The following is a 26,763-nucleotide window of genomic DNA, read 5'->3' on the forward strand; positions in this document are numbered from 1 at the left end:
TGCTGTTTGCATGAGGTGCACTTGCTAGTGTGAATGAATGGTGTGTGTTTCTTGTTCTTTTTCTCATGAAGGCTGTGGCTGAAAGCTTATGTGTAAGTGTCTTGAAATTGTGCCTGGCTGCAACTTAACATGTCATCTTTATGGGAAGTAGCAATCTGTCTTGTCCTACAATGTTAATAAATACGATATTTTTTGTGTAAAAATTTGATCCAAGTCAAGTCGAATATGATCCAAGACATTGTAATGTGAATGATCAGACATGCTAAATAAGGTAAAACTTAATCCATGCAAGTGAATACCATTAATGCCATAACACAATACAGAAGAGTATCAAAAAGAATCATCCAATTTTTAAAAAAATCATAACTATTTTGCTATCTGAGATTTATGAATGAGCAATGTACTGTTGGAAAGAGGAATCTCTCGAGTTTCCATGGTTACCACTAGGTAGCAGCAGTGTGGGCTCACTTCAGTTCTAGTGAAAATGGTGTCGGGACAACAGAAAATGTTTCGTGTTCTACATTTTGTGCAGTGTGGGTAATTAATAACTGCTCCGAATGACTTTCATATTTGGTCTGGTATGGATCCTCCTACACACAGAGTGTTAGATGATGGCATGAACAATTCTGAGAAACAGGCTGTTTGTGTAAACGCAAATTGTCGCACCGTCCCCAAGTGTCGAACACCGACATCCAATGCATCCACCACAGTTTCACAAGAAGTCCACAGAAATCTGTTTGCCGTTCAGCTCGACAGCTCAACATGCCCTCCATGTCTGTCTTTGGTGTGTTGCATTGACATTTACACATGAAACCATGCAAAATTCAGCTACTGCAAGCTCTTCGTGAAGGTGACAAACACTAATGTGTAGAGTTCTGTAATTTCATTCTTGGCAAGATGGAGGATAACAGTTTTCTTCCACGCTTAGTGTTTATGATTGATAACTTTTTTCTCCACAGTTGGACAATGATTCAAATGGCTTCATTTACCAACAGGATGGGGCACTCCCACACTGACATCTGGAAGTGTGGGAACTTTTAAATCAAAGGATTACTGAACAACAGATTGGCCACACTGGACCAAGTGATACAGCCTTACATTACAGGTCTCCAAGGTCACCAGACCTGACTTGTGTGATTATTTCTTGTGGGGGTTTATAAAAGACTCTGTTTATGTGTCTCTGCTACCAACAACAATGAATGAACTGAGACTTCGCATAACAGTAGCTGTGGAAGCTGTAACTCAAAACATGCTCACTGCAGTGTGGAAACAATTTGAATACCGCATTCACATATGCAGTGCTTTTCAAGGGGTATATATTTAACATCTACGAAGAGGTATTAAAAAGAAACTTTTTGAGTTTCCCGTTCATAAGAAAACGAAATTCATTGTATACATTTATTAGTTTCAGAAATTTAGATGTGCCAAATTGGATGATTGTTTTTGATACACCCTATACTTTCTCCAAGCAGAATTTTGTGATCCATACAATCCAAGGCTTTGGCAGGATCACAAAATATACCAGTAGGATAATTTTCCTTCACAGTTCTGCCAGAACTTCTTTTATGAGAGCTTTTATTTCCTTTACAGCATGGAATTATTTATCAAAAGCAAACTGAGAGGCATTTAACAAGCTCTGCTCAGATAAATAAGTCAGTATTCAAATACAGGACACTTTCTCAAAAAGTTTTCAAATAACTGGAAGAAGTGTAATGGGTGTGTAGTTAGAGGTAGTTTGCTCACATCCAGGTTTATAGGAAGTGCTATTACAATATATCTGAGTCTGTGAGAAAATATGTCCTTATCCATTTATAGGTTACAAAAATATCTTAAGAATTGCCCATCACTTCACTGGTCTTGTTTTGGGCTACTGGGTGTTCATCTGTATTGATACTGTTGTCCTTATCCTTGTACCAAGAAATAAATGTCCTTGGAATGCAAAAAGAATTACTGAAAATGAAAAACTGAAAAGATACCCATAAAGTGCAAATCAAGTTCATTTAAAGTCACACCAAATGAAGTGCAAAATTACGTATGAGCATGCAAATAACACTGATGCAGTATAATCATTAACAGAAAACTAAAATAACAAGTAAATATATAAGATTGGCAAGCAGCTAAAAATCAGAACACGTGAACATTTTTTAACAAATAAAAACCCAACAATTTGACATTTGAATCAATTTTGACAGCACTTAAATGTTTTAAATTTCTGTCCTATTTTATCATATAACTCAACATTTTGCTTAATTATAGATTTCTATGTCTGCTGCAATATTAAGGTAATTTAGGGAACAGTTCATAATGCTTCCCCCATCCAAACACATTTTTCATAACTGACACACACACATTATTTCACATCCAGATTTGTTGGCTTTAAAATTTTGCAACCAAATTCCAAGTAAACTACAATCTGGCAGTCATTTCAACCAAGATTTCAAGGGGAGACATTACCACACTCTAACCACAACTTCATAGTACAGGTTTTAAAAGTACATTTACATCTACATACAAACTCCACAAGCCACAGTATAACGAATAGCAAAGAGTACCTTGCACCACTAATACTCATTCCCTTTCCTCTCCCACTCACAAATGGAGCAAGGGAAAAATGAATATCTATATACCTCTGCGCAAGCCCTAATTTCTCTTGTGCTGCCTTAGCAGTCATTATGCAATATGTACACTGGTGGCAGTAGAATTTCTCTGCAGCCAGCTGCTGCAAATGCTAGTTCAATAATTTTTTGTGAAAACAATGTTGTCTTCACTATAGGGATTTCCATTTGAGTTGTCAGAGCATTTCTGTAACACTGAAACATTGATCGAATCTACCAATAACAAATCTAGCAGCACACCCCTGAATTGCTTTGGAGCTATCGTTTAATTCGATTGGTGGGGATCCTAAAAACTAAAGCAGTATTCAAGAATTGGGCACACAAGTGTTCAACATGCTGCCTCTTTCATAGATGAGCTATACTTTTCTAGCAATATTATTAAAAGGAAAATTGCTACTCAGCATATAGCGGAGAGGCTGAGTAATATTGTTATATTCCATCCTGGATTTTCCACTACACTTTTCTAGAATTTTCTCAATAACAGAAGTAGATCATTCACTTTCCCTGCTACCTTCCTTACACTGTCATTCCATTTCATATTGTTTTGCAATGTTATGCCTAGATATTCAAGTACCATGGCTGAGTCAATCAGCACATCACTAACACTGCATTTGAACTCTACAGGATTGTTTTTCCTATTCACCTGAATTAACTTAAATTTTTTATGTTTAAAGCAAGCTGCCATTCCCTACACCAAATAAAAATTCTGTCCAAGTCATCCTGTATCCTCCTATGATCATTCAACGACAACACTTTCCAGTACACTAGCATCATCAGCATCCACAGACTGCTGCTGATAGTAGTCAGAGCTTTCAAGTACACAGAGGAGAAGAGCAGTCCCATCACTTTTCACTGAGGAACTCCTGACGATACTCCTGTCTCTGATGCACACTTGCCACACATATCAATACATTGGATTCTACTGTTGAAGTCTTCAAGCCAGCCACCCATCTAAGAGCCTATTCCATATGCTCGGATATTCGTTAGCAGTCACAATGGGCACTGTGTCATATGCATTCTGGAAATTTAAGAATACGAAATCTCCCTGTTGCCCTTCATTCGAGGTTTACAAGATGATGTGTGAGAAAAGGACAAACTGAGTTTTGCACTGTGTGTGTGTTGTTGAACTAGTTGCTCAAGACCGTTTATCTATACCACCTACAATGACTCCACAGCTGTCCCACTCTATACTAAGTAAAATCTTTCTATAGCCAAGATCAAGATTGCATAAATGCTTCCTTATTTTCGACAACTGGTATCAACAGACTTTGCTGTTATCTTCAAGACTTCAAAATTTACTGTTACAAACTGTGTCCATTGTGAGCTGCAATCACATGGCAAGTTGGCATATTAATGGATAACATATAGCACATTATGCAAAGGTTTGTTAGAAATAAAACATGTTGCCATTTCTATACATGTAGCATTTACAGATGATTGTGTTAAGTCTTAAAAACACAATATACAGCAAAATGTACAATAGAACACCTGTTTACTTTATCTTGACGTGTTCCATTCATTGATGATCCACCTTAGATAGTGTATATACCATATACACCATCTAAGGTGGATCACCAATGAATGGAACATGTCAAGCTAAGGTAAACGGATGTGCTACTGTACATTTTACTGTAAACTGTGACTGTTAAGACTTAACAATCATCTGTGAACACTACATACAATGATGGGCCAAAACGTTTTGACTATTGCCCATCGTGAGACAAGGGTGGATTAAAAGGAGGGGGGGCGTTAAGAAGGAGGGATTCTAAATTCAGTTTATTTGCTTTTAATTTGCTTATCAACTCTGTGTTAACGAATGGCTTATGAGCTTGTTGCTGTGTGTTAACAATTATATAAAAGAAGCTACTCAGAAAAAGGATGTGAATGCTGCACATTTCAAGAAATTTAAAACTCTTTATGTCTAAAATACAACACATTTTTGCAATTATTTGATATTTTAAAGAATCAAAACAGTTTAAAACAGTGGGTTTTGAAGGATTTTTCTCCCTTAACTTTTGAAGAGTCGACCTGTAGATCTTCTTTCACCTCCAGGCAACTGCCCCCATCCACAAAACTTCATTAACCTGCCCTTGCCATGAGACTGAAATCCTTCTCATACTGTGGCAGTTGTGTGATAAGGTAAGGAAAGAACACAAGCAGAACAGAGATATGTGAGTAGTCATTATAGTGAAGATACTGACTGAAAATTCAGAAATACGCTTATGTAAGTGATTTTGACAAAAGTCAGATTGTTATGGTCCTGAGCCTGGGAACGAGAATCTCTGAAATGGTGAAAGTGGTCAGCTGTTCACATACTACTGTCTTAAGCATCTGTGGAAGCTGACTGAAGGATGATGAAATAACAAATAGACCATATGGTATTGGACCTCCATGTCTCATCACGAAGTGTGGAGACTGGAGGATTGCCATTGTGTAAAGTAGGATAGGCAGCGATATGTGGCATATCCGATGACAGAATACAATGCTGGTGCAAGCAAATGTCTCTTGGAGCACAGCGTTCGAAGGCCACTGTCGAACAAGGAGCTCCACAGCACGCAGCCGATACTCATTCCGGTGTTGACCCAACATCATCATCAATTATGACTGCAGTGCATGGGGCTTTCACTGTGGGTCAGTATACATGGGTTGCCTGGTCAAACAAATCACATTTCTTGTTACACCAGTTTGATGGTTTTGTTCTTACACGCCGTTACCGGGGCAGATTGCTGCTTGAAACATGCACTGCGCCACAGATGCATGGTGTTGAAAGCAGAATTATGCAATGGGGTATGTTGAGTTGGGCTTCCATGGAACCTGTGGTAGTAATGATGGTAACTGAAGGCATCATGACAGCTGTGGACTACATGAACATTATTGAGGACCAACTGCATAAGTTTATGCTTGATGTCTTCCCCTATGACAATGACATCTTCCAACAGGATAAATGTCCATGTCACAAGTCAGAATCATGCTGCAGCAGTTTGATGAGCACGGTAGTGAACTCACACTGATGTCTTTGCCAGCAAGTGCCCCTGATCTGTACCTATTGGAAGACATATCGGGCATCAGTTGTGTACATGCAAACCACCGGCCCATAATTTACAGTAACTGCGTGATCTGAACACTGACATATGGTGTCGCATGCCTCTGGAAACCAACCAAGGACTTGTTGTATCCATGTCAAGCAAAACTGCTATTGTGGTCTGCTTGAAAAGTAGATCTACATTCTATTAAGCATAATGTTTTGGCTCACCATTGTATATGATTATTCAAATGGTTCAAATGGCTCACCATTGTATATGATTATTCAAATGGTTCAAATGGCGCTGAGCACTATGGGACTTAACATCTGAGGTCATCAGTCCCCTAGAATTTAGAGCTACTTAAACCTAACCAGCCTAAGGACATCACACACATCCATACCCGAGGCAGGATTCGAACCTGCGACCATAGCGGTCAAGCGGTTCCAGACTGAAACGCCTAGAACCGCTCGGCCACACGGCCGGCTATATGATTGTAAACCTTTGCATAATGTGCTACATTTTATCCACAAATATGACAACTTGGCACGTGGTTCCAACTCACAATGAACACGTTTTGTAATAATAATTTCTGAAGGCAAGAAAATGGCAGCAAAGTCTGTTGAAACCCGTTGTCGAAAATAAAGACATATATATGTGACCTTGGCTATAGAAAGCTTTATACCAAGTAAAGCAGATTGTTCCTCTAATTTCTCACCATGAGAAAATTCAAATTTATACTCAGTAAGTTAAAGTTCCCTCCAATTAATATTGCATTATCGGGGTACTTCTTTAGTGCTGCATATTGAGCATAAGGTTTCTTTGAATGATCCCAGAACTGTTATGGCAGAATTGGGTGACTGCTAGAAACATCTAATGATTAACTTGAGTTCAAATGCACCAGTTATTTGCATCAAATTTTGCAGTCAAGACCCAATTTTGACCTCAGTAGACATAATATTTTTGTTATTTGCAATGTGCATCCCACCTCCTGTTGTGTCCAACCTATCTTTTTGAGTTACATTCCACACTTCATTAAACATTTTGGAGCTTTCTACTTCAGGTTTCATCCAGCTCTTTGTTCAGAGTATAATCTGTGAGTGATAGCTTCCCTGGTGTGCAGTAAATTTGCAGATTTTGAAACAAATGCTTTGGCAATTTACTGTTTAAGTTTTCACATTCGAAGTGCCTTACTTTGTATGTGATATGATTTCACTCTCTGCATAACTTGTGTTCTATCATTAGAGGACCTCAAACTATAACCTAGCCTATTTAAAATAATAATAATAATAATAATAATAACAACAACAATTTATGCACTCCACTAGTACTCTGTTACCCAAGTAGCTACTTCCTTATGTAGTGCACCCCAACATACCAAGGAGAATCCTACAATACTCCTCCCTATAACATAGGACCACAAGTCTGCTGGTGGGTATTATATTGCAAATTACATGCCTTCTTTGGATCCTGCAAGCTAGGTCAGCAGTCTTCAGCAATTCCACCAGCTATCTGTATGAAATAAGGAATTCATCAGAACCCAAGTGACAGGCATCATTTATTCCAGTATGAGCCACAACATGCAGACAATGCATCCTTGATAGCCACCACAGATGGAGTCTCCTCCATATTTTGGATGAGGCCCCATCAGCAGACTTCATTCAAGTCCTGGATACTGTTTGCCTAATGGGCTCTACAATGTACTTAACATTGGAACTCCCAATAGCAAGCAAACCACCCCTTCCCTACTGTGCGCTTGGTCAGACCCTGCTGAAAGAGTGACCTCTTATCTACTAACAGGGTGAATGAGTGAGGGCACATGGCCAGTCACCACATTCATTCTCCAACTTGAGCAACATGGGGCATAGTCCATACCAGTTCAGGCAGGCTGGGAAAAAAACCTTACCTTCATAGTCTCATATGTTAAAATTAAGGACTAAGTAAGGAACACGTACTTTTTTGTGTTTTGTCCAAAAAAATTTCTGAGATACAGCGCTTCAAAGATGACACTGCGCATACCATTTTGAAGATGCGAATTTTGGAAAAAAATTTAAAATGCTCTATCTCTGGAACAGTTCTAGATATTTTGTTGGAGTTATTTTATTTGAAAGATAACTACTTTATGATGACAAAGAAATCCTCCATTTGGACTTATCTGTCAAAGTTCTTTTTCTATAGCATTCTGAACTTATTTTATAATTTACGGAAAAAATTTTTTTTCAAAAATGTCAATCCATAAAATTTTGATTTTTTTCTGTTGATTAGTACCATATAGTTCTACATTCCCTGAAAGGAGAGCTTCCACTTTTATGATGAACAGGTTTTACAAACAACTGAAATTTTTGTCATACATAAAACCTGTTTTATTACCACATTATCACATAACAGGCTCATAAAAATCAAAACCTAGCCTTATTTAACATAATTTTAGTTTTGAAAGATGAGTAAGAGACTCACTTTTTCAAGCATTTTAAATGGTTCCAAATGTATGTGAAAGGCCATAGACTTAAATGTTTCAATTTACACAACTTCTGTGCACTCTGTTTTGTACTGAAATTAGCCAGTCAATGAACTAAAAATGAGTTCCACTGCTTCAGTATCTTCCTTTGATATAGAGTGATACCTTCCTGTTGAACCAATAGGAACTGGAGCACTTCAAAACATTGTGAACAAGAAGTGAGCACTGATGGCATTGTTGCTGTCCTTCAACTGGAAATCTATATCCAGCAGCTGGTCCATATGTCAGCATAAAGTTCACTACAATTTCATTTCACTCATAACTTGTGTCTATAATCTCTACAATCCTCCAGTCACAGTCATACACACATGCCACAACATCCTCCTTCTCAGGTTGTGAATCTGAATATTATCCTGCTGTTTCTGAGGTGTTGGCTGAAGAACAAAATTTCTTCTTTCTTGCTCTGAAAGTGTGAGCAATATGAGTTCGCCCATCACTTTGAGTCCAAAAATGTATTTTGTGAAGTCCTTTCACAGGAGTAATTTTTTTGGACCATTATTCTTTTTTCTGCTCATGGAATTCTTCGATTTCCTCTTTGGACAAAAGAATGAGGGCTGTGGATGTGTAAGATTTCACGACTCTCGTAAAATCCTCAGCATTCTGAATCACAACTGTATTTGGCCTGGAAAGCTTACGTTTTGTAGCAAGGTGCTTCGTTAGGCTTCCTAAACCATCACAAGCACCTTCCCATAACCAGGCAACGATTTTTAAAATGACTAGGAGCACCATCAGAAATAATCATGATCTTTCCTGCCCCTGTCTTCAGTTGAAGAATTTTGTGCATTGCTAGCAAATCATGTGCATCACTTATAACTGCAACACTTGTAGTCATGTTTAGAAAATATGTCACTCCTGTGAAAATTGAAACCTGGTCATTACTCCAATGATACCTTTGTACTTCTTGTGGGAGAATTACAGACCAGTTCTCAGCGAAATCACAGTGAAGCACTAAACATAGTTCCTCAGCCTGTACACACCCTTTCACTTCTGCAATGTAGTGTTGTTGCAATTTCTTCAGATGCTGGTGGGTTACTGCTGTCACTGATCATTTACCAAGTTCGTCGATGAAACTGTCAAAAGCAACAGTTTTTTTAATTAGTTTATTTTCCTTCCATGTCCCATATGTAATTCCTGCAGAGTTATCTGCTACATCTTCCAGGCCATGTGTCTGTAAAGACAGTCCTCCCTTTCCAGGACAGACACCACTTTCTTGAAATAAACAAGTATCTCGCTTTACGTCACAGACTACTAATGACTTCACATGCCCAACCAAGGTGTCATATGTCATGTGCTCCAGTAAGTTCTTCAAATTTGCCACACAAAGGTCAAAATTCGCATAAACAGATTCTCTAGGTGGGTGTCGATCTACCCTCTTAGGTCGTAGAGCATAAAAACTTTGATCTTCCAATATGTTAAGTTGTATAGTTGCTCTTATAAATTGCAAAAGTTTCTTTAATACTGCGAGTCATGTACCTCTTCACTTTCACTACTTTTTGACCTTCAACTGTTACAGTTATAGTGTCTTTTTTGTTGGCACTCTGGCAAAAACAGTCCCATTTATCTTCCAGACAAAATGACTGCACTATTTGAACTTCTACAGGATGACTATAATAGGGATCTGGTCTTCCAAAGACTCCTTTTACAAACTCTGCATTTCTTGATTTGTCTATCACGTACTTTGATAATGATGGAATGTGGTTCAAAATTGTTTTCTTTGAAAATGTCTCTAGAATAATAGTTAAAACTTGCATCTTTTCACTATAGGATGCATAATATTCAATACCTGAATTGGTATTTGTGAAAAATTTGTGGCAAGAGGTACAAGAGTGCTTTGGTTCATTTTCTTCTGAAGATGGAATTTCTACTTTGAAGAGTGTGGTCAGTTTTTCTGCAGTGTATTTTTCTGCACTTTCTTGAAGCATAGAGCTTATGACTCAACTTCACTGACCACTGTTTCTTAACAGGGCTAACATCTACCTCTGAAGTTGATTGATTCAGGGTATTTAATTCTTCCTCTATTGATGCAAAATCTGCATTGTTTTATTTCTAACAAACCTTTGCACCATGGGAGGCTTCACCTTGTTCAGGTACTATCATTGTCATTATTCTGTCAAAACACTTAAAACACAAAAAGTCATCACTGAACACATCTTCACTTTGAAACAGAGTCCTCAAATGAGAACACTTATTCCCAACTTGAACAGCCTGGTTCTTTTATATATAAATAGTCAGCACACTTCACTCTTCTGTGGCCCCAGTTAGAAGACATTTCAAACAGTTCTTTTCACAAAACACACTGCAGCTGTGTCAACTAGAAAATTTCTCACGAAAACACAGAACTCACTGGATGGTCTCAGATTTCTTAGAAGTCTCAGTAAACAAATTAGCACTGAACAACTACAATGCAGAAACCTGCAATGAACAACCATGACAAAGAAACTGACAAGAAACTACAACAATGTGTAAGAAATATCTGTAACAATGAAAGTGAAAAGACAACAGAAATAAACATTGTAACAAAGAAATTAGTGAGAAACAACTTCAGTGAGACATACATTACCCTTGAAAGTTAAAAAAATGATTTTTAAAATAAAACCTGCCCAACTTAAAAACTCTCCTTTACAGAGAATTTAGTACTACATGGTACTAATCAACAGAAAAAATCTAACTTTTCTATATTGGCATTTTTTGGAAAAAAAAATCAGGAAATTTAAAAAAAAATTCAAAAGGTGACAGTAAAAGAACTTTGACAGTTATGTCCAAATGGAGGATGCCGTTGTAATCATAAAGCACTTATGTTTAAAAAAAACTCTACAAAATATCTAGAACTATTACAAAGATACAGCATTTTAAAAAAAAATTCCGAAATTTATATCTTCAAAATGATGTTCGCAGTGTCATCTTTGGAAGCCCATATCTTAGGGCAGGAATTTTTTTGGAGAAACAAAAAAATATGTGTTTCTTACTTACTCGTGAAGTTTAACATATGCTAACTAAATTCAATAACATCCGAGATTATGAAGGTAACTCCCTCCCTAAAGTGATACAGATTATGCCATCAACAGTTCACAAACTGTCATTCACCCTGAGGTTAGAGCAGTCACCCAACATTAGGTACACTGGAAGGTTCCCCAACACCAGAGCCCATGGGCAAAACAAGTGACACATGAGGTATCTCAGGTGACGTTCAAGTTAACTGTCTCTAAAGTCCAAGCCAGCAGCCTCCAGTCAGTTGACCACATCCAACAGTCACTATCTTTCTTCTTTTTAATTAGATCCACCCACAATTCAGCATTTATCTGTCAAGAATCCTTTGAAAAACCTTATGTTAAAACTTTGTTTCAGAAGTCAGTACTCAACTACTGTTTCATATAAACTGCTGAACTGTAGTACTGCCTACCTGCACCCACAATTGATGGTCGACGCTGCTGCAGGCCTGTACCTCCTGCGCTGGCTAGCTCCAGCAGAAACATTGCATTATTTTTCATTATAACATGGGTCTCCTGCATTGAACCACCACTACTGCCTGCAGGAGATGTCAGTCTTGAGGGAGCTGATGTTGATGGTACAGGCTTCCTTCGGCCCAAACAGCCCTTCTTGCTGCTTGATCTTTAATGAAGTATGAAGTAAGAAGTAAGTTTAATTTGACTTCATAATGTACTTCAGATACACCAGAACTACACAGCATTTGTCAATCAAAATTTTTTTTATCACATTGACTAAAGAATGGATTATAAAAAAATCAAAAGGATATGACTATTCTACAAACATACAAGTTATATGAGTATATGGTACACTGGAAATATTATATATATCTAAAACATAAAAGCCGGAAACATGATAGGAAAACAAAGATTACAAACTAATATACTAAAACAAGGTTCTGACAATAAAGTATCCAACAACTGACTTCTCTCACAGGTAAGTTCCTATTCAAAAATAAAAGCAGCTCTAGTTGTAAAGAGAGGCATAGGTTTCTGCAATAAATATTCACCTTCTGTGCAGGTTATTGGCAGTGTTCTCTTAGGACTTAAGAGTGTTATGTTCTTGTGGTGTGCACAAGTTATGCGCCCTTGTCTGGAGGTGTGCCAATTGCATGGAGTGAAGAAATGTGAAAGCTTGGGAACAGTTGAAATAGGCGTCACAGTATTCTACACCTGCTGTTAGGTTTTCGTAATTCAAATGGTGACCTTTGTGTAGATGTATAAGAGAGTTAAGAGAGTGCTAGTTTTGCAAATGCAGGAGGCAAACATCCTCTAAGGTACTACCGCTACAAAAAACATTCATTAGATTTCTAAAATCAAAAATTCCTTGCCAAGATAACAAATTTAATCTTATGTTAATTATTATTTAAATTTTATATTGGGATTTATATACTTTGTTACACGAATGACAATTGGATGATTGTTAGCGGGCAGTAGAAATCTTTTACTAAAGTTTCTATATACAATAACTCATATTAGTTTATGATTAGTGAATGCTAGTAAAGTTTTTCTATGGATGGCTAGCTGAACTACAAATTAAGCAAATGAACCAGACTACAGTAATAGTCACTGATGTTGTAGCTTTATCGCTACATCAGGTGGCCATTCCACATGGAAATGAGGAAGGACAGGTCATCAGTTTACTGTTTGGGGAACTGACAAAGACCATTACACTCTGACACTGTGGTGATACACCCTCCCACAGAAGGAGGCCTTTTGAGTTGTCTTCTTCCTTTCATATTTCCCCTGAGGGGTACCACCCTATTTGTCCACCTTCATATGTTCCACTTTCTGAAACTGTTATTACTTTCCATTAAGACTTCTTCTGCTTCTTCTTCTTCACATCATGGAGTAAGTTTATGGCCAGTTCCAACTTCACGGAAACCCTCTGTTCCTCAGCTGACAAAGATCTCTCTTTCCTATAGGTTTATAGTTGATTACTTGTTTAACTAAACTGTCTTCCCCAATTCTGTAGATGTTCTTTCATTTATACAGTTCTCCTGTTATTATTATTTTTTTGTATTTGATATCTGAGGGTATGCCCTTTAACTTAACTTAAAAATTTCCTTTCACCCAACTGTATTCTTCATTTATCTTTCTCAATTAATGTCCAGGATTTGCTTCTTTATATGTACTCTTCATTTCTCTTTCACACTTAATGTCCAGGATTTGCTTATATATATCAGCGTAAGGATAGACATTAATCTCTAAAATTTGCATTCAACCTCATCTTGTCACCAGTGATCTGTGTATTGTGCCTCATATCATTTCAAACTTGTTTAATTTATTAATGATGTCATTTTCATATTCATGGTTAATATCACAGACTAACAGCTGAAAATGTGATATATGTTCTATCGATTGTTCATCTAGTGCTATTTTGAAACATACTGGAAATTTCTCTTTGAAAGTTGTTACTTCATTTACTGAAATTTGTAGATGATAGTTCTTACATATTTAAGTGCTGTATTGCAATTTTTGCTTGTAAGACAAATTTAGTAGGCTTATTCCTCTATAGTTCTCATAGACATTTCTTTCTCCTTTTTTGTAGACCGGCATCACCTCTCCTGAGGTTCCTGTGATTCAGGTATCACCAAGCATTTATTTAAGAGATGTAAGAGCCTTAGCTGTTAACTTTAATGCTGCATGTTTAAGCAGCTCTATATTGATACAATCAGACATGGTAGCTTTCCTGTTATACATCCCCTGTTCTAACCTTTGTGGACAACCCTTGCTATCATTTGATACTGTTCCTGCATTTCCTATCTTGTGGTTTATCCACTGGCCTAACATTTCTGATGTTCCTGGCTCTCATTGAGTATTTCTTCACTAAAGATTTAGGCCCATTTGTGACAGTCCACCATTGCATACACCAGCTCACCGAGTTTGTCTGCTAGTGTATGTAAGATGCCTAGCACAACCCACTCCGGTGCCCGGGGGGATGTTCCTGGCTCTCATTGAGTATTTTTTCACTAAAGATTTAGACCTATTTGTGACAGTCCACCTTTGCGCACACCAGCTCACCGAGTTTGTCTGCTAGTCTATGTAAGATACCTTGCACAATCCGCTCCGGTGCCCGACAGAAGTGTGGAATTCTCATTTCTTAGCACATGTCTGCAGTTTCCTCTCAGATGGTTGCAGTTATTTTCACACTGTGCTGCCATCATGTGCTGCAGCCCTGTTTCTCCTCCTGAGGCCACAATGGCACGAGTGGCAGTCTGCGGCAGGAGGAGCACTAAGCCTCACTCTCACTGAGAAGCAGCACACCCCCACCATTGCTATCAGCTGGCATCTGCTTCTGCTGCGTGCTGTGATCCTTATGGTCAGCTGCTGCTGTGCTGCCGGTTCCCTCACAATATTTTTGCTATTTACTGATGGCCACCTTCTTCATGCTAGTTGTCAGCTGGTCCTAGTAGATCTCCATGAATGATTTGCACCCCTTCCAGCTGGCTATAAGCTTGCTGTTGTAGTTCAAGCACTGTGGCAGCACCATCTTTCCCTGTTTGCAATCACGTCAAGAGTGGAGTCCTGCACATTTGTCGCCTTAGAAGCCCAGTTTTCCTGATTCAGTGATGATGGCTGTGCTGTCCACCCTTTGATGACAGCTTTCTTCATCCCTCTCCATTTTGGTTTGGCCCATGGTTTCTAGCTGACAACATGAGTGGCGACAATTTTCTTGGCTGTCTTTCAGTCATCTCTGTCTAGGAAAGAGATCATCAGCATTCTCCCACAAATGCTGGTGCGACCCTTGCACCCGTATCTAGAATTCTGGCCAGTCTCTTCCTTCATCGCACTCCACTGCACATTTCTGATGTCACGGATAACGAGGTCAGAGGTATGTTGGTCTTCTGATCATGTCTGTTTGGGAAATGGGTGGCATCTCATCACCTTTTTTCCAGCAATTCACTCCTGTTTCCTCTGCATCATCTGCCGCTGCTTCTCTGTTGCTGTGGGCCATGATCTGTGTGACAGAATTGCTGCTGACTGTTATGGTTCCTGTTTCTCTGATTTTTCTTCTTATTCCAAGTGCTCTTGTGCATAATCTTGAAATTCTTATTGCTTCCTCCTGAGATTAAGACTCTCTTTACTGCCTTCCTCTTGTCTGCTTGGCACTGGGTTCCTCATTCACTGGTCTCACTTGTTTTTCACCCATTTCAGGACTTCCTGTATCTCATCTATTGTGATGTCACCTCCTTAACATAAAGTTGGTTCCTTTAATCCTCTGAAATTATTATTTCTACTTCCCTGTCATTTTCCTTGGTCCATAGTTCTTCTACCCCTGTTCTCCCATTTTGAAGGATACTTAATGAATTTTGTATAAAGTAATAATAGTTTCCTGTAAAGGAAAAATTCACTTTGAAAGTAGTCCATATCTTTGAGAGAAAGTATGGATGATGATAGGAAGAAAATTGAGACAGTCACTGGCTGTTTGGGTCTTTGCAAAGCACAAAAATTCATTTACACCTGCAAAATAATGGACAAACACAGTTATGGGTAATAGATTACAGTAATGAACACAGTACAAGCAACAGTTTATTGGCTCTCATTATAGGATTGGTTCATACAATTCATCCCCCCCCACCCACCCCCCCACCCTTTCTCACTTTTACACTGGTTTCAAGAGACCTACATCTTTGTGAGATTATTTCTGTAATTATTGAAGTTATTTTAAATCTGTTTTCACAACTATGACAAAATGTGTAATTTTGTCATAAAATATGTTTCATATTATTAAAATGAAGCATCGTCAGTGGTCTGTAATGCACATATTTACAATCTAGCTTATTTTCTGCATCTAAAAACCATTTGTTACAAACAATGTTGGTGTTACTTGCACTATATTATGCCTGACTTTCGCTCATATCAGGAAACACTGCCCGCTTGAATGTTTTTGAAGTATTCCCATGTTTGGCACTGTTGTTAATGTTCATAACGCTTTAGTCCATAGTTGGAATGTGGTCTATAAATGTTTCAATTATCTCTTTGTATGGCCTAGTTTTTTGCATTCTTGTTTGTGTGATGTTCATCTGTCAGTTTTCACAAACAATGTATTTTACAGTACAGTTTTATAAGATTTTCACTGTGATCATTGGTCCACCCTTTAGTCATACTTGTAGCAACAAAAACTTTGGCACCTAAAACCACTCATTCATCAACGGCAAATTTGGACTCTCTTTGCATGTTTTCATTTGCCAAAATCTCGTTTCGATATCTCAAACCATTTATGAGATATGATGAGTGTTATGAGTATTTCATTTTAGCTTTATCCCTAGCACACAAGATTGCAAATGAGTGCACAACATAATGTCAATTTTCTCTAGGTTGGCAATAGATAGAGATCTCCTCACAAGTCTAAAGAAAAATTCAATATGTTTGCCAAATTTCATAATACTGACATCTATTTTTCATTGAAAACATGCATATATGTTGAAGATAACATACTATGACCATTAGCGAAATGATAGGCACTTCATCATGAAACTGGCATATATAGCTACAACTGTTGTAAAACCTAATTTTTTTTAACAATTAGTTTCTCTAAAATGTTGTGTGAACTACTGACAGGTAGCCAACATGAGCACACCTTTCTGTTGGAGCAGCGTGTCACCACCAGCTTACTGAAAACTCATGGACTCAGCTGAATGATGCCTGTCAAAGAAATCTGCCCATATTTGTACCTGATGAGAGACCATCAGCACTTCCTAGAACTGCAGGTAATGGTCTACAGGTTGTACCTCCACTAACATACAGATTGTCACTGCAAGTCTTCACAAATCCACTGGAAATATCCATAGCCTGTCACCAACATCCGCTCACATATGGCCAGCTAATGGTTCAGGGCACTATTATTTGGTCTCCTCCTGATAAAGAGGTCTGCCAATGGGCGCTGCAGTTAGAAGAAGTAGTTAAGATAGCACAAACAATTGAAGTTTTCTGTGACACAGGCCATCAATTAGATTTCTGGGCTGATGTGGCTGCTGTCAACTTGTATGATAGTAGGCACACACATTGCAGTATACCTTCAGAGGAAGAACTCACGGTAACACAGCATGTCCGACCAACACACAACGCACACACAAACACACACACACACACACACACACACACACACACACACACACACACACACGGATGGCCATGGTGGACAAACTTCCATGAGTCCTTCCTGCCTCACTTCTTTTATTCAACATGACTGGCCAGCCTGCCCTCAGTGTTGGGCTTCTTGGCATCACTATCAAAAGGACGCATGGGAATGATATGCAACTCTCAGTCAGCTACAGCTGTGACTTGAAACCCTCAAGCTATGAACATTCACATTGTCAGCCAAATGTGTGGCAATTTTGCAACTGTTTCTAGGAAACTGTTCATCAATGTGGGTATCAATGGGCTCCTTTGACTGTACGTGGATAGAGGTACAGTGGTATCACTTACAAACTTCAACACTTACGTGTGCCTCAAATTCCCTCTGCTCTTATCCACTTTGTGCTGTCTTGTCAGTTATATCTGGCAACAAATTGCTATTCTTGCACAGTTTATGACAGAGACAAATACAAGGGGGTGGCAGGCTCACTGACATTCCTTGTGGTGGACAGTGCCTTTACAGAAAATTTGTTTGGCTTGGATGCTTTCACAGCGTTCGGATTCACACGGTCAAAAATTCGGTACATTTAGAGACTGACCTCATGCCATATCAAGAACTGGATGACCTGTGCAAACAATATTCTGTCCTTTTTTCATGTGGGCTAGGCAAGGCCACAGATTATGTGGTGCATATCACCCAAACCCACTGCATGACCTCATTCTTTTTCATGCCCGGCAAATGCGCCAAGTAAAAGAAGAGCTAGATAGGCTGACAGGACTGGACGTCGTGGAACTCATACTGCCCAGCCACAGGGATATGCCAGTAGTGATTGTTAAGAAACCGATGGGCAAGCTCCACCTTTGCTGTGATTTGAAGGTGGTCAATATGTATCCCATTGTCTGCCCAGAAGAACTCATGACAAAACTGGCATGGGGACAGTATTTTTCGAAACTGAATTTGTCAGAAGTGCAGTGACAGCTGCCACCTGACGAAGAGTCACGTCAGCTTCTTGTCGCCAATACGCCCTATGGCCTCTACCATAATAGCTGCGCTGTTTTTCGAGTTGCTAGCATTCTGGCTCTTTTTCAGCATTATTTGGAGCAACTCACACAATGAATCCCTTATTGTATCAACAACTTAGATGACAGTCATCACAGCTCCACCGACCAAGGACCATCTTCACAATCCTCGTCTTCTGTTTCAGACCTTGCAGGTCATGGATCTTAAGTTAAACTTGGATAAGTCTTATGTCTTCCCACCCTCCATCGGATGCCTGGGTGTGTCATCTCTTGAGGGGGATTCAGCCAACAATCATTTTGCAGATATTGAAGCCCTCATTTGTCATACTAATGTAAATGATCTCCAGGAATTTTTAGGCAAAGCCCTCTTTACCCCAACTTCTTGCTGCAGGCAGCTATAGTAGCATACCCTCTCAATCAATGCTCAAAAATGGTGGAATGTGTGTCTTGATGCCTGCATGCAAACAAACATTCTGAAAATTGAAAGTTGATCTGCGTTCCAACCCGTGACTGGCCACAGGCCAGCTGGGTCACAAGCTTGTTGCGCCTATTGATGGATCACAGTACAGCGTGGGAGCTGCGCTGTCTCATCATAATACAGATGGTTTTGAACAATCCATTCCTCTTACCTTGAAGAGACTCAACTCAGCACAGAAAAATTAGTCACAAATCGATAAAGAGGCCCCCATAATTATTTTTGAAAACAAGAAGCTTAATGCGTTTCTCTACGATGTCAAGTTTCACCTGGTTACAGACCATAAATCTCTAGCCCCCCTCTACTGGACAAGATAGCAAACAGCCTCCAATGATGGGCTGTGTTCCTCAGTCGTTATCATCTACAAGATCAACCTTCACCCAGCAGCTCAGCATGTGAATGCCACTGTCCTCTCCCACCTTCCTATGGGTCCTGATGATGAATCTCAATAGACAGTGAATGGTTTCCCTATTACCAGCTCTCACATCGCCCACATGATCTGCACAGATCCTGTCCTTTTGTCACACGTGGCAATATATTCAGCATGGGTGACCAGATTGGTCACTGGCTCATGATCAGATCCCATTCATGATTATTGTGTGCTTTGCCACAGATAGCCTACTGACTATGGTGTTATTATATTGTCTAAAAACATGCTGTGACACATGTGGTCATTTCAGTGCCTCCTGTACCATGGTCACTGGTGAATCACAAACAAAGATGCTGGCCTGCTGAGATGTCTATTGTCCAGGGATTGATTGTGAGATTGAACATTTAATTGCTGCATATTCTAAGTGTGCTGTTCATAAGGTCACCCTGAGGCAGTGTTACTCTCCCAGACTGGAACTTTCACAGCCATGGGAGCAAATCTACCTCAATTTTGTGGGACACTTTCTGTACGCTGACTGGTTGGTGATCATAGACGACTACTCTCAGTTTCCAAATATAAAAAAAAAAAAAAAAAACTGCCACATATGATGGTGGAATTGATGGTATGGGGCCCCACCTGGGTCTTCTCCATTGAAGGCCTTCCCCACACCCTAGTGACAGACAGACAGACAATGGCCCACAGTTTATCTCACAGACTTTTCAAGATTTTTGTGTGCAATGTGGTATCCACAAGGTTCAGCCCCCCACCACCCTGGGGTCCACCCTCAGTCGAATGGGGAGGTAGAACACCTCATCCAGTCTTTTGGGACGCAAATGAAAAAGTACATAGGGAGGCCTTGCCTGAAGATGCACCCACCCATTTTCTCAGTTACAAGTCTATACCATTCGGTGAGAAGAGCCCAGCTGAATTGCTCCACAGGCACCCAATCTGCACTGTCCTCAACCTCCTACAGCCTGCCCTGCATTCTCCTCAAGCATCTCCGTCTCTGTGATACATGCTGGGGCCCCTGTCTGGGCTCACACTTTTGTTGCCACAGGTACTGGTTCCTGGTGGTTGTCCACGGCCAGCGGGGTCAGTGAATCTTCACACTGCAGATGCCAAACAGGCTGAAGGCTCACCACCAAAACAAACTCCACCCATGTGGGGCAAAATAGCCTCCACAGCCCCCACACACAACTTCCAAAAGCCTCCACAGCCCCCACACACAACTTCCAAGTCCTCCTCCTCCCAAAATCCAGGTCCTCTCATTCTCTGCCCTCATTTGAGCCCTTTTCTCTGTTTTTGCCTCCCCCTCGTACACCAAGTCCAATCTCGTCAACTTTACCTTCCTCCGATGTCTGTTCTAGTCCACCGAGTGAGCATCAGGGGCAGGGTGAAGTCAAGCTACAGCAGCAACTGGTGGCATCAAATCCTGAACCCATTCTATGAGACCCTGGATGCCCCCATCGGTCCCATTTTGCCACCTGTGCCCCCTTGCAGCTGACATCTCACCTCCGGGCATCACCCTATGATGGAACCATCACTGTCAGGGCAATTTCCAGCCCTACTATCCAGTGCCATCCAACAGGGGGCTTCTGGCTTCTCCATAGATGCACCCGATGGTGCTGCAGAAATCATGGATGTCACTTTCCAGGCTGTTGCATGCTGCCTCACACTGGCAGGGACAGATACCAGAGGTTCACAATCTTCACTAACTCCCTGTTAAGGGGACAGGACTACGGTAACCCTATGTTACCATATCTACCACACTGGTGCCGTGATGGCCAGGATCATAAAAAGATGTAGGGTGCTGGTTTATCTTATTGCAGTTCTACTTTCCTGTGCTACTGCCTGGTGGCAGAGGTCCAACCGCCAGGCAGTGGCATGATCAAACAGTGATGGTAGCATCACAGTGAGGTCAGCATGCACTGCCCATGGGCACAGCCACTTCGCAACCAGACTAGCAACATTCTTATTATAATACCGGAGTGCAGGGTGCTCTTCCTCATTGTGTTTGTGTGCTCACTTGACTCTGCTCTCGGTATGCTTGTTACTTGTTTCGACTCTGCCTAGCTATGTTCTCAGACTTTGTATGGGCCTTATGATCGGTGCTATCATTAAAGTGAATTGGTTACTCCACGCATACTGATTTGTGTGTGTTACTACAATATACCTCTTGGGTTACTTACCTGTCATTGATAATGACCAGTCAATGACTCTACTTGTATCAGTCTACAGTTGGTATAAATGATTAGAAGAGCATAGCCTCTCTGCGGTCTTAAAGTAATATTGAAACAGAAACTAGAATCCCACAATACAAAAGCTCATGCTACAAGGAAGGGAAGGAAATGTTTAATGCTGTAAAATGGCACTGTAATGACAATAGTAATATCTGTCGCAGTGATTTCAAGATAGCTATGATATCTGACCAAAGATGACTTTACAGAAAAGTCCTTTGAACACTAAAACACAAAAAATTTCCTTGTATTGGATGAATTTCAACTTAACAAAAAGCAACACATTATTACAAAAAGAAGTATGCATCAAAATGTACTGATAGTAGCTACTAATGGGTTTGACACTATTATAAAAACTAATTATAATTTAAATGGACCGTGTTACATACATAGATAAGCCTAACCTTATGACCACTGCCCACCTTCATGTTCAATGTACCTTGTGGTGTTGCAAACATGTGATGCGTTAACAAAAGTATTAAAATGAGCAGACATACACAGGGGATCACCCTAGCAAAGATATGGGCTGCAAATGGGGAAATCTATTGAGATAAGTGACTTTGGCAAAGGGCAGATTATGATTATGCCTGTGAACTAATATGTCAAAAACAGAGAAGCTGGTCGAATGTTCACACACTACCATCGTGAGCATCTACAGAAAGAGGTACAAGGACATAGATACTACCACTATGCGCTAAAAGGTTGGACTCCAACGACTCTTCAGAGATGGTGGTTCAGAGGCTTGTCTGCTCTGTAAAGTATGACAGATAATGATCTGTGGCATCTCTGCTGAAAGAGCACAATGATGGTACATGTACAAGTGTTTCAGAGCACATTGTTGAACATGGAGCTCTGCAGGACACCATCCCTACGTGTTCATATGTTAACTCAATGACGTCATCAATTACGACTGCAGTGGCATGGGACCATTGAGATTTGACCGTTTATCAGTGGAAACATGTTGGCTCTTCAAGCAAATCACATCGTTCCTACACTAAGTAGATGGTTGTCTCCACAAATGCCATCATCGAGGTGAATGATGGCTTGAAGTGTGCAGCGCGCTGCAATTGCAGGTTGGTGGGAACAGTATTATGCTAGGGGGGACATTCTCCTGACTGGCATGGGACCTGTGCTAGTAATTGAAGACACACTGACAACTGCGAACAACCTGCATTCCTTAATGGTTGATGTCTTCTCTGACGACATTATCGTCTTACAGCAGGATAGCTATCCAAAATGTCCATGTCTTGGAGTCAGAACTATGCTACAATGGTATGAGAAGCATTATAGTGAACTCACTTTGGTGTCTAGCCAACAAAATTTGTCTACTGTAAATCCTATGAAACTTATCTTGGTCACTCTTGGGTGCCATCACCGTTTACTCATGTCAGCAGTCCGTTATTTACACAAATTACATGACCTGTGCATAGAGATCTAATACCATATACCTTCACAAACCTACGAACAAACTGTCAGATCCCTGATATGCAGAATCAGTGATGTATTTCATTCCAAAGAGGGATAAACAAGCTATTAAGCAGGTGATCATAATGTTCTGGCTTATCAGCATAAAAGGAAAGTTATGTGTGTAATTGAAGATGTTATGTTAAGACAAACTCATGTTTACTCATTTATATGGGGGCAGCGTGTGAATGAGCACAGAATTATGCCACAGCTAAACTTTGGAATTATGTCTATGAGTATTAAATGTGTAAAGGCTACTGCACATGGACCATCATCATAAGGTCCATGTGCAGTAGCCTTTAAACATTTATATAAACGTACAATCATGAGTTCAGGAACAAATACACATAAAAAAGATTAAGAGTAAACATGTTTCCATTTTCCAGAAAGAAATATTCACTCTGCAGCAGAGTTTGTGCTGATATGAAGCTTCGCGGGAGATTAAAACTGTGTGCCAGACTGGAACTCGAACATTGCCTTTCATGAACAAGTGTTTAGCCAATAGACCTACCTGGGCATGACTCACAACATATCCTCACAGCTTTACTTCTACCAGTACCTCATTTTCACCTTTCAAATTTATGCTTATGCATGACTAGCACCCCTAGAAGGAAGGATATTATGGAAACTTGGCATAGCTAAAGTCTGGGGAATTATTTCCAGAATGAAATTTTCACTCTTCAGTCGAGTTTGCACTTACAAGGAACTTCCTGGCAGATTATAATGATGTGCTGCAGATGCATGGATAGCTCATCTGGTAAAGCACTTGTTTGTGAACAGCAAAGGTCCCGGGTTTAAGTCCCAGTCTGGCACACAGTTTTAATCTGCCATGAAGTTTAATATTAGAGCATACTTCACTGCAGGATGAAAATTTCATTCTGTAAACACAATCACAGGCTTTGACTAAGCCATGTCTCTCCAATATCCTTTCTTGCAGGAGTGCTTGTCAAGTAAGTTAGGCACGAATACTTCTGTGAAGTTTGGAAGGTGGGAAATGAGGTACTGGCAGAAGGACAAGTGTGAGGATAGATGCTCAGGCAGTTGGATAGGTGCTCAGGTAGTTCACTTCATAGAGCACTTGGCTATAAATGGCAAAGGCCAGGTTCGAGCTCAGTCCGGCAAACAGTTTCAATTTTCCTGGAATTACATGTTTCTTTATTTTATTATGTGTATGATAATTATTGCATTTTGATGCTTGTTGTGTTTTGGATATTTCTGTTCTAACTGAGGTGCTCCTCGGCATCAGATGGTGAGGGATGTATGCTAATGGATGTTATGCCTTCAAATGCACACTTAGATGTACATTCATAGTATTTCAAATTATTATTCCATTTATTCCTTGTTACGCTTTTCTCTTTGGTCAATGTAATATCTTTGTAAATGTCAAGCTGTTGAACCAACCAAACAGCACACATGAAACAACATGAACAGAAGACACATATTTAAATACACAGTCATTTCAACACATGTGTCTTAATTTTCCATTGCAAGTAAATATATTTCTGTTAAGTTTATACTCATATCATTACATTTTTATTTGTGGAGGTAATGTAATATTTTCTATTTGTACAGATTCACAAAATCACATGAGAATGGCTTAGAAGACTGAAAGTAGTTGTGAACTAATAAAATTATTGGAGTAAAAGTGGAAACTGCCACCTTCTTTTAATAAATCCATTGTTGTGGTGCCCACTACGAAGAAAATAGAATGTAAGAGTTCAGTTTCTAATTGCCTGTCATAGGACTCACATTTGGAGATATTGTAGTTACTGTCCTGCTATTATATAGTATGATGTTTTATCTAAAGAAAGGTTGTATAACACTTGCACTTTGGGGTTTTAATCAATATAATTATCCACTGAAAAAGCTATTTCAGTTTGGTATATTTTACTATCTTGCTGCTGAATATATGAGGATGTTGTTGATGAGGGAATCTGGAGATGGATCCAAATTTGAAGTAAGAGAAAGCTATAAGTAATCCTTGAAGCACTAATAAAATGAAGAAGACTTTAATGTCAAATCATTATCAAATGATACCTTTCAAAGATCAGTTCAGGTATCCCTCAACACAAGAAGTGCAGCCTTCAGTGAGCACTATTTTCTACAACATAATTCACAACCTGGCTGCAAATTTATTTCTGAAGAGAAAACTGTCATAAATGGCTATGATGGATCAACACTATATTAGGCTCAGTTTCGTGTAGTGTGTCCACAGCAAATCAAACTGATATTCTAGGTATTTCCGATCACTTGGTCTGTTTAGTAGGCTCATCAAGATTATTACAAAAGAATTCAGAGAACATACTAAATCATATAAATGATACTTTGGCTCACTATCAGTAGCAAACAAAATATAATGTTTTCTCAATAGACAATTCAATCTGCACTGAATATTGAAGAATGAGATTTTCAGTCTGCAGCAGAGTGTGCACTGATATGAAACTTCCTGGCAGATTAAAACTGTGTGCCAGACCGAGAATTGAACTCGGGACCTTTGCCTTTCATGGACAAGTGCTCTACCACCTGAGCTACCCAAGCACAACTCACGCCCCATCCTCACAGCTTTACTTCTGCCATTCAACTGAATATTGTAATAATATATGCATATATAAATACTTTTCAGAGGAAATTGTTGCTGTTATGGACAAATAGAATAAGCATCCTTAATACATGGCAAATCTGTTTTACTCACCTATCTTTACTTTGTTTTCTAGACCGAAGATATTTGTCACGACAAGTATCACACACAAGATACCACGAGCTACCACCAACTCCACCATCGCCACAGTTTCCAGCCCATCCCATGCAGAAGTTGCCACCACTGTTGTAGCCCATTCCTCCAGCAGGACCACCACAGCCTGGGTGAGCCTGGCGCATATGGTATGTGACTGGGTGTGGGTATGTGTTTCCACACAACTCACAAACAGTTTCACGTTCCACTGATGGCCCAGCACCAACTGCAGCCTAAAGAACAAAAGCTAATTAGTTAATACAGTCATTACTGGATAAAATAAGAGGAACTGCTTCACTTGCAAGTGCAGGCTTGCTATGGAGGGAATTATCATTGCCATGAAATAGGAGAATGAAGACCAACCAAGTTATGACTTTTAGGTGTTTATCATGATTAAGAATGTTACCTATGTTGGCAACTGGACAGTAAGTATATCACTATGAAACAAATTCTACAATTTCCATGTATTTAATTATGTGATAAATGTGTGGCTGACAGGATGGGAACCATGGTAAAATGAAAACTGTTAATGTAAAAGTAAGTAAACAGGCAAAAGTAAACAATATTGTTTGAAACAGATTGCTTTCAGGTCTAGATGGATTTTGAATTCAATGTCATTACAAATTCTTCTGATTTTATATCAACATGACCAACATCAAATTGTTAATCATGATGAATTATCACAAACAGACAGTCATATGCAGACAGGAGTGATTTAACCACAGTTGAGCAGACCTTCCTTTAAAGTATGGAGACTTTCGTTGTTCTATACTGAGGCTGTAATTTATGCTAACCACATTACTACACCTAGAAGTCATTTGTTCGAAGAGGAAGGCTGTCCTGTCAATGAGAAGAGAATTAGAAACAGATCATAAGGCAGGACTAGACTGTGGCCATTTTGAGGGACTATCGTGGTATTCACCTCGATGAATTTAGTAACTATGAAAACCCTAAATCTGGAAGTGTATTTGAACTCCTCTCCTCCCAAATGCAAATCTGATGCCTTAGATCTATGGATCAGGATCAGGCTTCTGCTACCCATACATAAACAAATGCCATGCCACTGGACAGTGCTTAGAAACAATGATTCAACTGGTAGCATTCAGGAACTATGCTTATCAAATGCACATGATCTTGCTTTCTCTTTCAAAACTTAAACATTAGGGATAATTATGTATAGTTCATATATTGTGTGGAAGTTTTATGACACTTAGTAATTTTTGTTATAAAAATAGCATTTTCACCATT

The 26,763-nt window shown here is 39.5% G+C and overlaps 1 protein-coding gene across 1 annotated transcript in view; it reads right to left on the bottom strand.

The window, feature by feature from the left end:
• LOC124795862 (E3 ubiquitin-protein ligase highwire-like) overlaps positions 1–26,763 on the bottom strand; it is a 327,500-nt gene that overhangs the window by 162,549 nt on the left and 138,188 nt on the right. Inside the window, exons 15-16 of the mRNA XM_047259943.1 lie at positions 25,477–25,748; positions 11,554–11,762 (exon numbers count right to left, since the gene is read on the bottom strand). Coding sequence (XP_047115899.1) covers positions 11,554–11,762; positions 25,477–25,748 — 481 coding nt within the window. The remainder of the gene's footprint in view (positions 1–11,553; positions 11,763–25,476; positions 25,749–26,763) is intronic.

The sequence above is a fragment of the Schistocerca piceifrons genome, chromosome 4, assembly GCF_021461385.2.
Source record: "Schistocerca piceifrons isolate TAMUIC-IGC-003096 chromosome 4, iqSchPice1.1, whole genome shotgun sequence".
In the NCBI taxonomy this organism is placed as follows: domain Eukaryota; kingdom Metazoa; phylum Arthropoda; class Insecta; order Orthoptera; family Acrididae; genus Schistocerca; species Schistocerca piceifrons.